The sequence below is a fragment of the Microtus pennsylvanicus genome, chromosome 4, assembly GCF_037038515.1.
Source record: "Microtus pennsylvanicus isolate mMicPen1 chromosome 4, mMicPen1.hap1, whole genome shotgun sequence".
Classification (NCBI taxonomy): Eukaryota; Metazoa; Chordata; class Mammalia; order Rodentia; family Cricetidae; genus Microtus; species Microtus pennsylvanicus.
The window spans coordinates 43,333,992-43,348,269 of NC_134582.1; the positions used below are offsets into that span (position 1 = coordinate 43,333,992).

A 14,278-nucleotide genomic window follows, 5' to 3' on the forward strand; every position below is an offset into this window, starting at 1 on the left:
CAGCCAACTGCTCCGGATATGGTTTTGATCATCTTGATGGAAAACCAGCCTGGTTCTGGTCCCCAAATGTCTGATGTTGGCTAAGCATCCCAGGGCTATACTCTGGTACCTTGGTATGTGCATTCCTTCCCCTAGGACAGCTCTCCCAGGCCAGGAGCCTCACCCACGTCAGCGGTTACTGCCTTGGTAGAGCATCTCTTGGCTGCTGAGCAGGCCAAAGTCAGCCGACCATGGCTAGTTCAGCACCGTTAATTAGCTGCAGCTTAACTCAGTGCTATTAAAGGCAGCGACAGAGGTGTGGCATCTGAGTGGAGTCCGAGAAGGGCCTGAGGAAAGAGGAAAGGCATGGCATAATTCTCAAGAGTTAGCACTTATTTTGGGGCCTGAGAAAATATTTCTTCACACCCACAAACAGTCACCTCATTTCAACTGTCAATCAAGTCTATATCTAACCATGGAGCTCTCACAACCAAACAGCCACACTGCCAGAACTAACATGATCGCAACATCAGCAAGCCATTGGGCATGACACCTTTCAAGTTCGGCTCCAGGTAGCGACTAAAAGCAAACCAAAAGCCTTTCACATTGGGAAGGCACAAAAGTCAGGGTGACTGGGAAGCCTCTTGGAAAGGACAAGACCAGAGAGGACAGGAACAGAGACACATACATTTCGTTCTCTTGGCAATAGTATCAGACACGTGTGTGCTTGGGCTGGTTGTCAACTTGACACAGGAGAGTTGCTTAGGAAGAGGGAAGTTCAATGGAGGCACTGCCTTCAACAGACTGGCCCATGGGCATGTCTTCGGGGCGTGTCTTAACTGCTTGGAAATGCAGGAGAACCTAGCCCACTGTGGGTGGTGCCACCCCTAGGCAGCTGGGCCTGAGCTGTAGAAGTAGCTATGACTTGCTGAAGAAAGCAAGCTAGTAAGCATCATTCCTCCATGGCTCTTGCCTCTTCGTCTGTTTGAGCTCCTGACCTGGCTTCCCTTAATAGCCTGCTGCGATGGGGATATGTACACCAAAGACTCAGAAAGCATCAGCTCACAGTCAAACATGTCACGCGCGTGTGGACTTTAAAGACTGAGTGGTGTTAGAAGCCCTGTAAACCTGGCGAGGACAACAGGTGTGGGCTATGTGTGCTGTTCCCAGAGCTCAGCCAAGGCCAGGCTTGTCAGAAGAACATGACAGATGGCTCACCTGTGACCCACACATTCCAGTGGTTTTCCTCCTTAGATCCAGGCTCCAAAGGTGCATCCCCAGCTCTCTCTCCTCCTTCATGTGGGGCAAAGCGTCTGGTGAGAAGCCTCGCCCTGGGCCCCCAGGTCCCCTTTCTTCAGAGACCTCCACGAGTCCTTGGGACATGAGCTAGGACTAGAAGTTCACTGTAAACCTGGGTCCTAATTCACAACTCAGGACTTCCTTGGAAGGCTCGAGAAGCGAGAACACTCAGTGGTTCAGGCAGTTTGCTTGTGTTTTCTAACAAGTTCTAGAGAAGGTTAACTGCTTAAAAAATTGACATTTGAGGGGCTCCAGGAGATAAAATCATTAGTTTTTTTGTTTTGTTTTGTTTTATGGGATGTGACAAGGTGAGACTAACTGTGAGAGAGGCTTGAGCAGCCGACTCAAGTATTCCAGCGTTTGACCTCTTGGTAAGCGGAACACAGAGCCACTCCCAGCTCATAAAAAACAGCTCTGTAGTTGACATTCGTAACTGTAAAGGGCCCAGACTTGTGACCTTTGATCCGTGTGTAAATGCATATTAGAAGAAATCGAGATGTGTTGAGTCGAACTGATTAGAAATTCAAGAAACGAACACACCATCAAATGGAAAAATCATTTAATTCAAAAGTCATACTTCCACTCACTTTATAGGGATTGCCAGGTACACAAACCAAACACAGAAAGCCAACTTTTACAGGTGCTTGACAGAAATTGTATTTTCTTTATAGATACGCACAATGGCACAGAAACACATTTTTTAAAAAGCCTGAACATGGCAAAACTGTTGTTTTTTTTAATAACAGGAAAAATGTCCTATCCTAGCTACTTTTTAATTACAGAATTTGATTCTATGCACCAGTCAATATTCAACACTGAAATTTACAACAGTGCATTAGGATTTTCCCAAAGAAAATATTAAAGTGCCTCTTATAAGTACTTTATTGATATTATATCACACAGCACTGTACAGTCTACTCAAAGGTAGCCTAAAAGAGGGATTAAACATGCAAACAGTTTAGTTCCCAAGATACAGACTAGCTGTCTTTGAGAGTGCTTTTGAACACTAGCTTAGCATTAGCTACTGGGAATTGATGGGTCTGAGTTTTTAACACGACTTAAGAAGTCACCAAGGAACACAGCTGCAGACAACTATGTGGGAAATGTGAACGCAGGCTTTAGATGGCACTTCATCTCTGTCTTTGATCTTGTGCATGGAGATCAACAGCCTCTCCTTCGGCTGAGACCCTCCCTCCAAGGCTGTCTACAAGCTTCAGAAGTGCCAGCTAATGTCTGTCTACACATGAGGCTGCAGCTTTACACATGTAGCTATGTGCTGCACAAGACACATACACATGGACACATGCACACACAACTTTTAGAATCACCAGATGTATGTTTTCACAGACGCAATGCTGGTCCTGGCATCTTGACCCCCAGGAACGCTGTTTGTTGGTGCTACTCAGAAGTCTATGGGAACTGTGGGTGGGGTATGACACAGAGTGTCCCGGCCTGGCTGAAGCTACTCCAGGTCACTTGGACATTGAATGACCCATAATCTGCTCCCCACCGACCACTAATTTTGATACAACAGTTCTTGACTCACCTTCCGTGGGTTAGGACTATGCTCAGTTGCTCTCTAAGACATTCCATGAAGGGTATTTTCATTTTGTTTTCTCCTATAGACTTGTGAAAAACTATTAGTTGTGGAATTCTTCCCGTGACAGTCCATTTCCACCTTTCAGCCCCCCCAACCTTCCACCCCCAGTAAGAGCAATATCACAGCACTCTTTAAAGATCTGGGGCTCCTCAGTGTGGTTCATGTTTTTCTTTCTGATCCTGGCATTTTTATATGTATGCTTTTCTTCCCATGAACACAGGGCTGCCTCTGAGTGACATCGGGAATCTCTCGTCTGCTTTAGGAAACTCTTTAAGTTAGACAAGTACCGTGGGCAGCAAAAGGAAGAACACTAATTATTACTTGCTGGAGTCTTGTCTCAGGTGTGCTGGAGGAACGTGCAGGGCTCACTGTCATTTGGATGCTAGGCTCACAGGCAACCACTAAATCAGCATGGATGCCGAAATCTGTGAGCACAAGAGACATTTCACAGCCCCCACTGTGGGGTGTGAGGGGCACCTGGCTGGTGAAAGGGCTCTATGGGGCAGGGCTGTAGACGTCAGTGATCACTGGTAAGTTTGCCAGAGGTGGCAGCTAGCTCCCCGCGCAGACACCCAGAACATTCCTTTGAAAGTCGGGTATCTAAACAGATGCTTGGTTCCCTTGTCTCCTAGGAGTGATGGGTGATAGAGCAAATGTGGGGTGCTGGGGTGTGGTACACCCAGGAGCTCCATGGCTCTGAAGGTAGGAGAAGCAGAGGCCAGAGGGTGAAAGGTGCCAACAGCCAGCCACGAACAGAGAAATGGTCACACCATCTTTAGTCTGTTATATCCCTAGGCCTCAACAATGGATGCTTCTGGAACCTCTACGATGGAGAAATAGCTTTTGGTAGGATGGGTTCTACGGTTTTCAGGAGGAAAAAGCACTTGGCAAGGATTTCTCTCCGAGATCCAGGTGTGGCACACTCATGTCTGGAGTTGTGGGCAAGTGCCTGCACTTCCCAAGAAACCAGCATGGTTTCCGGCCCACCCGGGTCAATGTACAAGTACTCGTGCTAGCTTGCTCTTTGCGTCACTGTTGAAAAGCACCCACAAGACTTCCCCATCGGCTTCAGAAACACTAAAAACTGCCTCCAATACTGATAGAATACTGAGGGGCCCACTAAATGGAGTTGACTCTTATACACTGATCTTGAAAACTGGGAGAGAATAATCTTGAGCAAGTCCAGATTTCCCTTGCTTGGGGATAGGGATTTGAAACAGTTGTCTTCTCACAGCATGGCACTGTTCAGTTATGGAACTCTGTCTCTCAAGGAGAAGTGAGGCCAATCATCATAAGGCCCCCAGATTCAGGTCAGAACCAAGTGATCACAGGGCCTTACAAGAGGAACTCAAAGCTCCGGGGAATGTTTGGGAGTTTGGTCAATGAACTTCCATTCTGGTAACTCACTCCCCACGTCCTACCCCAGTTTTCCTTATCTGTGGGAGCTAACGGGCGTTCAGAGAGCAGAAAGGGTACATTTCATTTTTAATCTTCCAGTTCACTTGGCTCATATTCATCCCCCCAGTTCTTCAGCTGATGGGGAGAAGGGAGGCCTAGCTGGACAGAGGGAAATGGAGTGGCCATCTGTCATAGGCCACACATGGCCTAGGGGAAACTGGAAGGAGGTCAGCCTCCAAGAGCAGCTTCACACCGGGGCCAGCTCAGGAGAGGAGTGTGCATCCAAGCAGTCATGCTGGGCCCTGACTACAGAACACCTCGCTTATGATGAGGCTGGTGACTATTTAAATCATCAGATATATTAAAAGGATCACGCTGGGCTCTTTCAATTTGGAAAGCGCAATGCTATTTGAGCATGCATGCCCTTCGGGCCCCATTTCCCAACTTCTTCTCAAGCTCACAGGGAAGAGTCTATTTCCTTTCTTCCTTTAGATTTCAACCCCGCTCCCCACCACTACACCTGGCTGGCTTAGGACTTTAGCAATCCTCTTGCCTCTGCCTCCCAAGTGCCAAGACTACAGGCAGGGGCCATTACACCCAGCTTCAGTGGCAGTTCTGAGACTTGTGTTTGCCTTGCTCTGCTTCAGCCTGGGTCCCTGACTGAAGGGTGGAGTCACCTTACTCCTATGAGTTCCCCGGTGACAACATGACAGTCCTTTAGCTGGTAAACTCAATGCCGAGTCACAGTGAACTCCTACTAACATTGCAGCCACACTGGAAACTGTAATGGCGCGGTCTAGCTCCCTCTTGGCAAGTTCTTTGACTTTGGAGCTGTAGGGAACCTGGAGGTGAAAGGGGAGCACAGAAACACATCTACAGAAAGAGAGGACTCAGAGTCATAGCAGCTGACTTTCTTTTGTTCTTAGAACTGATAGACACTTTTACATACTAGCTAGGCTGTATCTATAAAACCTTAGGAGGTGAGGAAGAAAAGGAGAAATTGTCTCCTCTTCTTTTGTCTGGACATCCTGGGATACCAAGAAATACACCTGAGAAGAACAAACAAAAACAAACATGTCTCCCCTAGCCCCGCCTATTTAAATCCTGAGTGCCACTTTACTGTTAGTTGGGAGTTTATTACCTGAAAATGCTTTTTGAACTCTAAAGCCCCAAATCACATGGAGATAAAGAAAACTGAATACAATTAGCTTTTCAGGTTTTCAGGTTAACGGGCAGGAACCATAAGAAACATTCTCTCTCTGGGTCAGAGAGGGGCCATGACCTTGACTCATCAGCCCTGCCTCTCCTACCCTTCAACACACCTGCTCGGCAATCAAAATCGCTAACTACATGGAGCGACTAGCTTAAGATATCAAATATAAAACTTTACCATATAATATTTCAAATCATTCTATTTACAAGTTTATCTTTTAAAAAAAAGCAAAAGATACAGTAATTCAACACAATTCAAGTTTTTCATTTCTTCATTAAAGAACCCTAGGGAATTCCAGAGCCAGAGACACTCTGGAGCAACCCTGCCATCCACGGGGCTCCTGGCAGGTGTGACAGATTGTCCAGAGTCTGTCTACTAAGGTCATTCATGTGTGCAGATACCATGATTCTGTTCTTTGGAGGTCATGTGACATCGCAACGTCCAGGTGGTCTCCCAGGCACAGGAGTTAAAACCCAGCGCCTTTTATTCAGGAATCCCCTCCTAGAAGGCACCCACCCTAGCCTGGAGGCCTCAACATCTGGTGTCTTCCAGGTTCTTAATGGTCTATACTAGGCTCATGCCTGGGCACCCTAGTTCATGATTCCTTCTTTTCCTGGGTGGCAGTGTATATAGAGGTCCTTTAAAAATGCAGGCTACAGGTTTGGCCCAAGAATCATCTCTAAACTCCACAGGACCTCCATAGCAAAAGCATTCTAGGGAGCAGTTGGGAGTCACTGGCAAGAGCAAAGACAGGCAGCAGGGCGAGGGGGGACTGGAAGGGACCCATCAAACGCTAGCCCGGAGGGAGGCAGCATCTTACCCTCTGAAGCAAGAACTCATTGCATGAAGAACAGAAGTATTGACCATGTATGCGATTTAATCTCAACAGGTTCCTAGACTTTGCTCCAAACCTATCCTGGTGATGCAGACATTCACCAGAAAAAGAACAGCCGGGGTCTGCCCCGGTTAGACCACCCTAATGGTCTAATCCTCTGCTTCAGATTGTTGGGAGACCATTCAAGAAAACCACCAGAGCTGGTAGAAGGCGGTGTCATACAAAGAGGAGTATTATTTTTGGCTTAGTTTTAGAGTAGGTTGGGTTGCTATGGTTACTAGGTGATGGCAGTGATGGAAGCCTTCAGTGGCAGAGAACGTGAGGGGCATGTGCTTCTTTGCATAAGAGGACTGGACTGAAATCTGCTGACCATGGGCCAACAGCTGCTCAAGAGATGGTGAGAGATTGGACCTTACATAAACAGTGCGGCGACCCCTGCATCCTGTGTGCTTGCCGACAGGCCCAGCTGCCTGCAGCACTGTGTCTCTGGGAGAAGGAAGGGGAGAGGAAGAGCGTCCGCTGTAAACAGCGGTAGAGGCAGTCTGCAGCGTGGTGCCCTGCCTTGTCCAATTCAGCAACGCTGCACTTTCTGTAGGACTATTCTCCTCGTTTCCTCTTTCCAGGAGGCTGGGGGTTTGGATGACGGTTGAAATGAAATCAGGGCTCGCTATTTAGGGCACGCAGGAGAAAACGGCTTTGCAAGCCTTCCTCTAGGTTACCAAAATCAAGTGGCCTCCTCTGCTCGCTGGGTTTCAGTTCTCGCAGCATCACTGTGGTGCTGTCCGCTGAGATGATCATGGAGAGACGTGACACAAGTTCCCGGATGCATTCATGTAGGCAAGAAGCAACAGTCAGGCTCCCTGCTTTCTCAGTGGCAATGAAGAGTGGTCCACAACACCAGAATCAGTAGTTGTCATGGAGACCACGTAAAGCTCAGCAGCTCTGCCGGGGCCGGAGGTTAGAGGAACTCCACGTAGTTCTCTGGGATGAGGCCAGTCTTTCCATTCAGAGTCCCCTCCAACCAGCCGGGCTCCTGAGATGGATGAACTGTGCAGGAAGGGGAGAGAGGGTGAGAGGAGATGAGGCCATGGGCAGGCTGGATGTGCTGTGTACTGGAGGATGTGGGAGGTAAGTTAGAGGTCAACAGTGGGGTCAACAGTGGGATGCCCCACCCACCCGCGCGCCCACCCGTCCATCCACCCTTGCACACACACAGGCCTACACTCATCAACCCATCCTACCCACTATCAGCTACGTACCAATGGCACGCCCCTGGAGGATTGCTAGGAACGAGTCTTTACGGGTTATCTATTTTGCGTATTTGTTCATTATTATTTTTATCTTTTTAAAAGAGGGTCTCAAAAAAAATAAAAAATAAATAAAAATAAAAGAGGGTCTCAATCTGTAGTTTAGCTTTGAACTCCCAGGTCTGGGCTTAGCAGCAGGAGCCACCATGCCCAGCTTGACCCATCTGCTCTGTACCTTTAAATCCTTACAGCGCTGCTCATTTCCTTGCAGATCCTGACTTCACGCTGCAGGCTGCCTGCTTCCCTTCTGCTCCACCCACACCCTCCCTTGCTTTCCTATACCCCAGAACTTTTCCTTTTCCTATAAACAAGCCAGAAAAGCTGTCTGCTTCCTCTAAGGCAACTTTCGAAGTTTCTGATTTTTTTTCAGCATCCACAGACTGTAGACCCACTTCCGTTCTGTCACAGTCCCTCTCTATGGAGAAATCTGGCTGGGTCTGTAAAGCACACCACAGGGCAGGGAAGAGAGATGGATTTGTGAGCCTCAGAGATGTGTATGTACGGGGAGGAGGAGTGTTCCTACTTGTGAACTGACCGTACAAGCACAGTTCACTCTCGGGTGGGACAGGGTACTCACTCTACACGGACTAGGAAAACCCCAATTATCCAAGATTGTTCGGAAAGAATGGATTTTCCCAGTTCCTTTCCTGGGCTAATTAAGTGACTTCCTGAGCTTGTTTTAGAAACGCACTTCCGCCCCAACTCTACTGTATAATTCTAGTTTCGGTTTGTAGGGAAAGAACAGAACCCAATGGAAGCCAATGAGGAGGAAACAAAATCCCGGACTGTGAGACTTCTAAAAGGACTGATGTGTGCAGAGACATTCCTCAAATGAGGACACGGGCAGCCGGCCTCCGAAACCTTGCATAACTTCCGACCACGAGGCCTGAAGCATGAAACCTAAGCAGATGTCAGACCCACACCATCCCCACAGGGAAGAGTCTGCAGCACTCGGGTGGCCTGACCTCTCCAGGTACCAAAGGTCTTCCTAGGTCGCAGATAGGCTTCCCTCTGCCTGGCCGCCAGCTGAGGCTATCATGACCATTTCCAGGTCTGCACCTCTACGATGGTAGCAGAATCTTCTCTGTGGTTTCTGGTATGGGTTAAGGATGCCACTGTGAGTGCAACATTAGCTCCCAGGCAGCTTAGAAAGTAAGGAACTCCCTCCCAGTAAAAGAGGGCCAAGCCAGGGGAATGACAACACACGCAGGTAAAGGTCCCTATGTCTGAGGCCTGGGTTCAGCTGCTCGGAAACCATGTGAAAAAGCCAGCTGTGGCGGTGTACACCTGCTCTCCCAGCTGTGGCGGTGTACACCTGCTCTCCCAGCTGTGGCAGTGTACACCTGGCTCTCCCAGCTGTGGTGGTGTACACCTGCTCTCCCAGCTGTGGCAGTGTACACCTGCTCTCCCAGCAGTGGGGGTGGAGACAGGAGGACTCCAGGGCCCTTCCACCAGCCAGTCTGATATCTGGCTTTGGTATATCTGTACCCACCAAAGCTTCAGGAAACCTTAGATGTTCCAGACCAAAAATGAACAAATTAAACCTGTTCCCCCAAATAAATGAGTTAATAGGAAAAATGCTATTTGAACAAAATACAGACAACCAAAAGAGCCTCTTTCCAGCACAGCTGCTTAGTGGTTGTGTGTCTGCTTCCTCCCACAGTCTTTCAGATAGCATGGGTGCTGAGGAGGTTATCTACAAACCTGAGTGGAATTTGCAGACAGACGGCGGGGAGAATGGGAGGGAGCCAGGAAGACCTAGAGATGTGCTGCATAGATTCAGGGAACGAAGCAACCCCCTGAAGAGCCTGTTGACTTGTTGGAGTCTCTGAGCCACGGCTGCTTAAAGCCTAGTGCTAGACAATGTACCAGCCCCACCTGTATGCTCACGGAATGTGCAGATCCCTGGGCCCTAGGCACCTGCATTTCAACAGGTTTGTAGACGTGAAGAGCTACGACTTTCCTGTGTCAAAACACCTTTTTAGGAAAGGTGATAGTTAAAGAATGAAAATCTGAGTTTTGATTGGCTGGTGGAGGTGGGAGCCTGGATGCCCAACTCCTTCCTGCTGGAATCTGTTCCCTGGTCTCATACAGGGCTCAGATGAAACCCCAATTCCTTTATAAATAGTATGACGGACTTGCTTCTGCTGGCTTCTCCCACCTCCTGATTTCTGGAAAATTCACAGCATATCCCACATAGTGTTCATGAGTCCTATTAAACGGCTAAAATGCTTCCCTAGCTCAGTTTTGTTATCCACGATCTGGCTCAACAACCTTCAGTTCCTTCCCTCTGCATCACCCATTACGACATAGCCCAACTCTCGGAAAGGCTGAGTATCATGGGGGTCACATGCTCAGAATTTCAGACAAGTTAATTTGCACTTAGTTGTGAGAGTAAAACCAGAATTTGAACCCAGAGACCAAAGCCTTGCCCTACATATCCTGCTTTGGATCAGTAGGAGAAGGTGCTTCTTGATGGTGTGAACAGGCTGAGCACAGCAACAGCAGAAACATCACTAACAGGCGCTCCACCTGTATTAGCTGCCGTGTGAACACAGAGCCGGCTCTGCTGCTATCCTCATCTACAGGTGAGAAACTCAGGGTCCAAAAGGTTAAGCAGCTATGTAATTTTCGCAGAATTCAGACTGGAGCTATCCTAGAGGCCGGGGACATCTGACCACAGTCTGAATTCTGCTTATGCCTGCCTCAGTATGCTGGCTGGTGGGTGACGTGCTCAGTTAGTGGTTGGCAGGCTGAACTGCACCCGTCAATGTGCTACGTACACGCCACGCACTGCAAGGAGCTGCCTGGGTGGCAGTCTAGAGCAGTGAACACAGAAGCTGCTGGTGGCACGGGCCAACTGCTCTCTGCTACAGCCTTAGGTACACCACAGCTCCCTGGCACGCTCGGCGCATGCTGTCTTCTCTGCTGCTAATTCACTATGGACAATGGGCAAACATGGGATACGGTCTCTAAAGGCTGGCTACCCCCAGAGGGAAGAAGCCTCCATGAGAGGAAGTTACAAATCACATTACAGCCACATTAGTCAGCCATACAGGGCAGGCAGTGGTGGCACACACCTTTAATCCCAGTAGCCATACTAGTTAGCCATAGAGGCCGGGCGGTGGTGGTACACGCCTTTAATCCCAGCACTAGAGAGGAATATAAAACAGGAGGAGACAGGAACTCACTCTCTTTCAGTCTGAAGAGCTCTCTAGTGGCTTGGCTGCTTTGCTTCTCTGATCTTCAGGCTGAACCACAAAAATCTGTCTCTGGGTTTTTATTGTCCCTGCTACAGTCTGAGGTCCTATCAGAGGCCACAGACTGTGCTAGGTTTTTGTCCCTTTTGGGAAGTGAGAATTATTTATCAATAAACTAGTGAAAGGGCGGAGAGAGAGACAGAGAGAGAGACAGGGAGAGAGAGACAGAGAGAGAGAGAGAGAGAGAGAGAGAGAGAGAGAGAGAGAGAATAAGGGGAGAAGAGATTGGAGGAGGGGAGGCACTCTGAAAGTTACAAGCTAAAGGCTCTCACAGTGTCAGCCGGCAGTGCTTAGGGCAGACACAAGGCCCTAAGACACGGAAAAGTTACATGTGATCCCAGAACAGTGGTCTGTAAACTCCCTATAACACGCCACAGAGTATGGCAATTCCTTGTAGTGTCATAGAAAACATACTAACAAAAAAACCATGGTGACTGTGCTCCAATAAAACTTTAAACTTTAATTAAAAAAAAAATTGCGATCTCTGTCTGGCCCCTGTGGGAGACAGAGCTTTTGAATGGAGCATTTGGAGTAAAGCTCTATGGCTTGCTTGATGGCAATGTGGACTGCTGTGTGCCTGGAACTGTGTGTGGCTCAGGGGCACCAAATGGCTCTGAGGCAGGAGCTGCTAGGCTCTGCCATGATGAACTGTGCTGGTCTCAGGCGGGAACTACCGTAATTGCCATAAAAACAGCTCAGTTGAGGTTTAGACTGGCCAGGAAACAGGCGGTACCTTATTACCGTATTACTTGTACATGGTGCAACTTAAGTTTTCAAGAACTGCTTAACATTTTAAGAAATGCTCCTGGATACTAAAAAAATGTTACAGATTCACAATAAAACAAATTCAGACATAAAAGACCACACTGTTGGATGAATGTACGTAGGCTTGAGAGAGAGAAGAAAAAGAATATAGAGAATAAAGTTAATGGTTTAAAAAAAAAGGTAAAGTCTTTAAAGAGACAGTATACAGATAGTTATAGATGAAGAGAAATAAAGAAAAATAAGCCACGTAAAAATGGAAAATTCACAGAGAGTCTGGATTATGTACATTGTGTTTTCTTTAAAATTTTTGACTGTGAAGGACACATTTCATTACATGGGCTGCCAAGCTAAACCAGAATGGATATAAGGGTATTACGATTTCAAAATTTGGGTCTAAGGATATGATGCTTTGGAGAGGGTCTTCTTTTGTTTTCACAGAGGACCAGACCCTGTGGATTGCATCTATCCCAATTTGGTATGATAGACTACGACCTCCCGAAAAGTTGCTGTGAACATCTTCAGAAAATTACTTCACTCAACTGCCAACTGAGATGAACCTGACACACAGGTTACACCCTAAACGATTTGATTAACAGCGCCCCCATTCAGCAGGAAGCAGTTTGGAGAGAAAAAACTGCGCCCATGTTCCCAAATATTGTTTATAAATGTTCTTTTACATTTAAAGGGGGAAATGATATAGGTATGAGTAATTTGCATTGATGTGGATTTTAAGGTCAATTTTGCTATATGTATATGTATTTCTGCTCTCGATTAAGGTGATTGTGTAGTTCATTAAAAAATGTAATGTATAATTAAGAAATATAGGTTAATGGGTAATCATCAGTAATAGTCAAGCTTGTAGTCATGTTAGTTAGATTTTCTAGATATATAGAGATATATTTCAGATAGGCATTTTTCATATCTCTCAAAGGCTGCAGAATATGGCATTTAAAATATTTTAATAACTTAGGACTTTTCATGACAATGAGATATATCTGCTCCTGGCGGCACCAATCTACTTCGAGAGGAAGATGGGCATCGAAGAGGAGCCTTATGGAGTTTGATAGCCATTTGGGCAAGAAACTGCTCTTGCCTGGACTGTTGCATAAAATGGACACAGAGAACCCGCAGAGAGAGGACTGCTGAACTTGCCTAAAGGTGAGACGGTCTTCTGGGGTTCATGACTCATGAAAGAGTCTGCGAGACATTCTGCAGGACACAGCAGATAGTGACTGAACTGTCTTTGGGATTTCCTGCTTGATGAAAATGTCTGCTGGATACTATGGGCCTGAAGGCTGAAGATGGATGCCCCAACGGTATAAAAGAACTTTGGGTGACTGTCCAGGCAGCAAGATGTCTTTGTCATTTCTAGAGTTTGAAGTTTCTTAGTTCTTGTTTACTTAAGTAATATTATATCCTTCTGGAGTCTTTGATGGAGTTGAAGAATGGATAGATATAGTTTTCCATTGTTAGGATAAAAGATAAAATAGATATAAATATTGTAACTGTGATTCTTGCTTAATAACTGTTTTGCTGTATGTAATCTTACTATGTTAAAGTTAAAGCCTTTCTTTTTTTTGTTTAAACAGAAAAAGGGGAAGTGATGTGGGAGTGTCATATATCAATCTGTTGATTTCATTGGTTAAGTAATAAAGAAACTGCTTGGTCCTCATAGGTTAAAACTTAGGTGGGAGGAGTAAACAGAACAGAAGGCTGGGAGAAAGAAGCTGAGTCCGGAGTCACCATGATTCTCATACTCCAGACAGATGCAGGTTAAGATCATTCCTGGTAAGCCAGCTCGTGGGCTACAGCAGATTATTAGAAATGGGCTAGTCCAGGTACGAGAGCTAGCCTAGAAGAGGCTTGATAGAAATGGGCCAAGTGGTGTTTAAAAGAATACAGTTTCCGTGTAATTATTTCGGGTAAAGCTAGCCGTGGGGGCGGCCGGGTGCCGGGGACGCAGCCCCGCCGCTCCTATTTCAACAGTCAGCAGTTTATGGATATGCCCTCCTAAGCTGTGGTGCACGAAGTAAGGGTGAAAGGTCAGGAGGTAGGGCTGGGCTGCAGAGGGCCTCAGAGGTGCCTCACAGAGCAGCAGGAGACCACAGCAGTGCTCCAAACAGGGGAACAACATGATAGGATTTGGGAGTTCACTCTAGCCTGTATGCAGAGCTAGGCTGAGAGGCAAGAGTGGCAATGGCAGGGTTTGCTAGGCAGCTGGTGGGAACATGCAGGTGAGATGGTAAAATCAGCGGGATGCTGGTGTGGCAGAGGAGCAGAGAGGAGGCTGAGAGAGCCTGCTAAGCGCTCGGGTCACCCACACCTGGACAGCTCATGGTCTCTCTGGTGAGGATGCTGTCTACCTGAAAGGGACCTGGGACAGCTTGGGTTGGCAATGGTGCTTCGTTGTATACCACAATGAAGGATCTAGCTCATCTCAAATGTGTGTGTGTGGTTGCTCACGCAGGCACACAGGTGCATGGATGTATGTGCACACGTATGCATCTGTGTGTGTAGAAGCCAGAGACCAGTACTGGTGTCCTCCTCAGTTCTCCGCCTTATTTCTTGAGGCAGAGTCTCTAGGAACCCTCCCGTCTTCATCTGCCCAGCACTGCGATCAGA

The 14,278-nt window shown here is 47.3% G+C and overlaps 1 protein-coding gene across 3 annotated transcripts in view; it reads right to left on the bottom strand.

The window, feature by feature from the left end:
• Window positions 1-1,820: 1,820 nt before the first annotated feature.
• Arhgap26 (Rho GTPase activating protein 26) overlaps window positions 1,821-14,278 on the bottom strand; it is a 411,283-nt gene continuing 398,825 nt past the window's right edge. For 2 of the 3 annotated variants that reach the window (XM_075968780.1, XM_075968779.1), the window contains one exon: window positions 1,821-7,371. In XM_075968780.1, the coding sequence (XP_075824895.1) occupies window positions 7,283-7,371 (89 nt within the window). In that variant the 3' untranslated portion in view covers window positions 1,821-7,282. The remainder of the gene's footprint in view (window positions 7,372-14,278) is intronic. The other variant, XM_075968783.1, reaches the window with a different exon arrangement.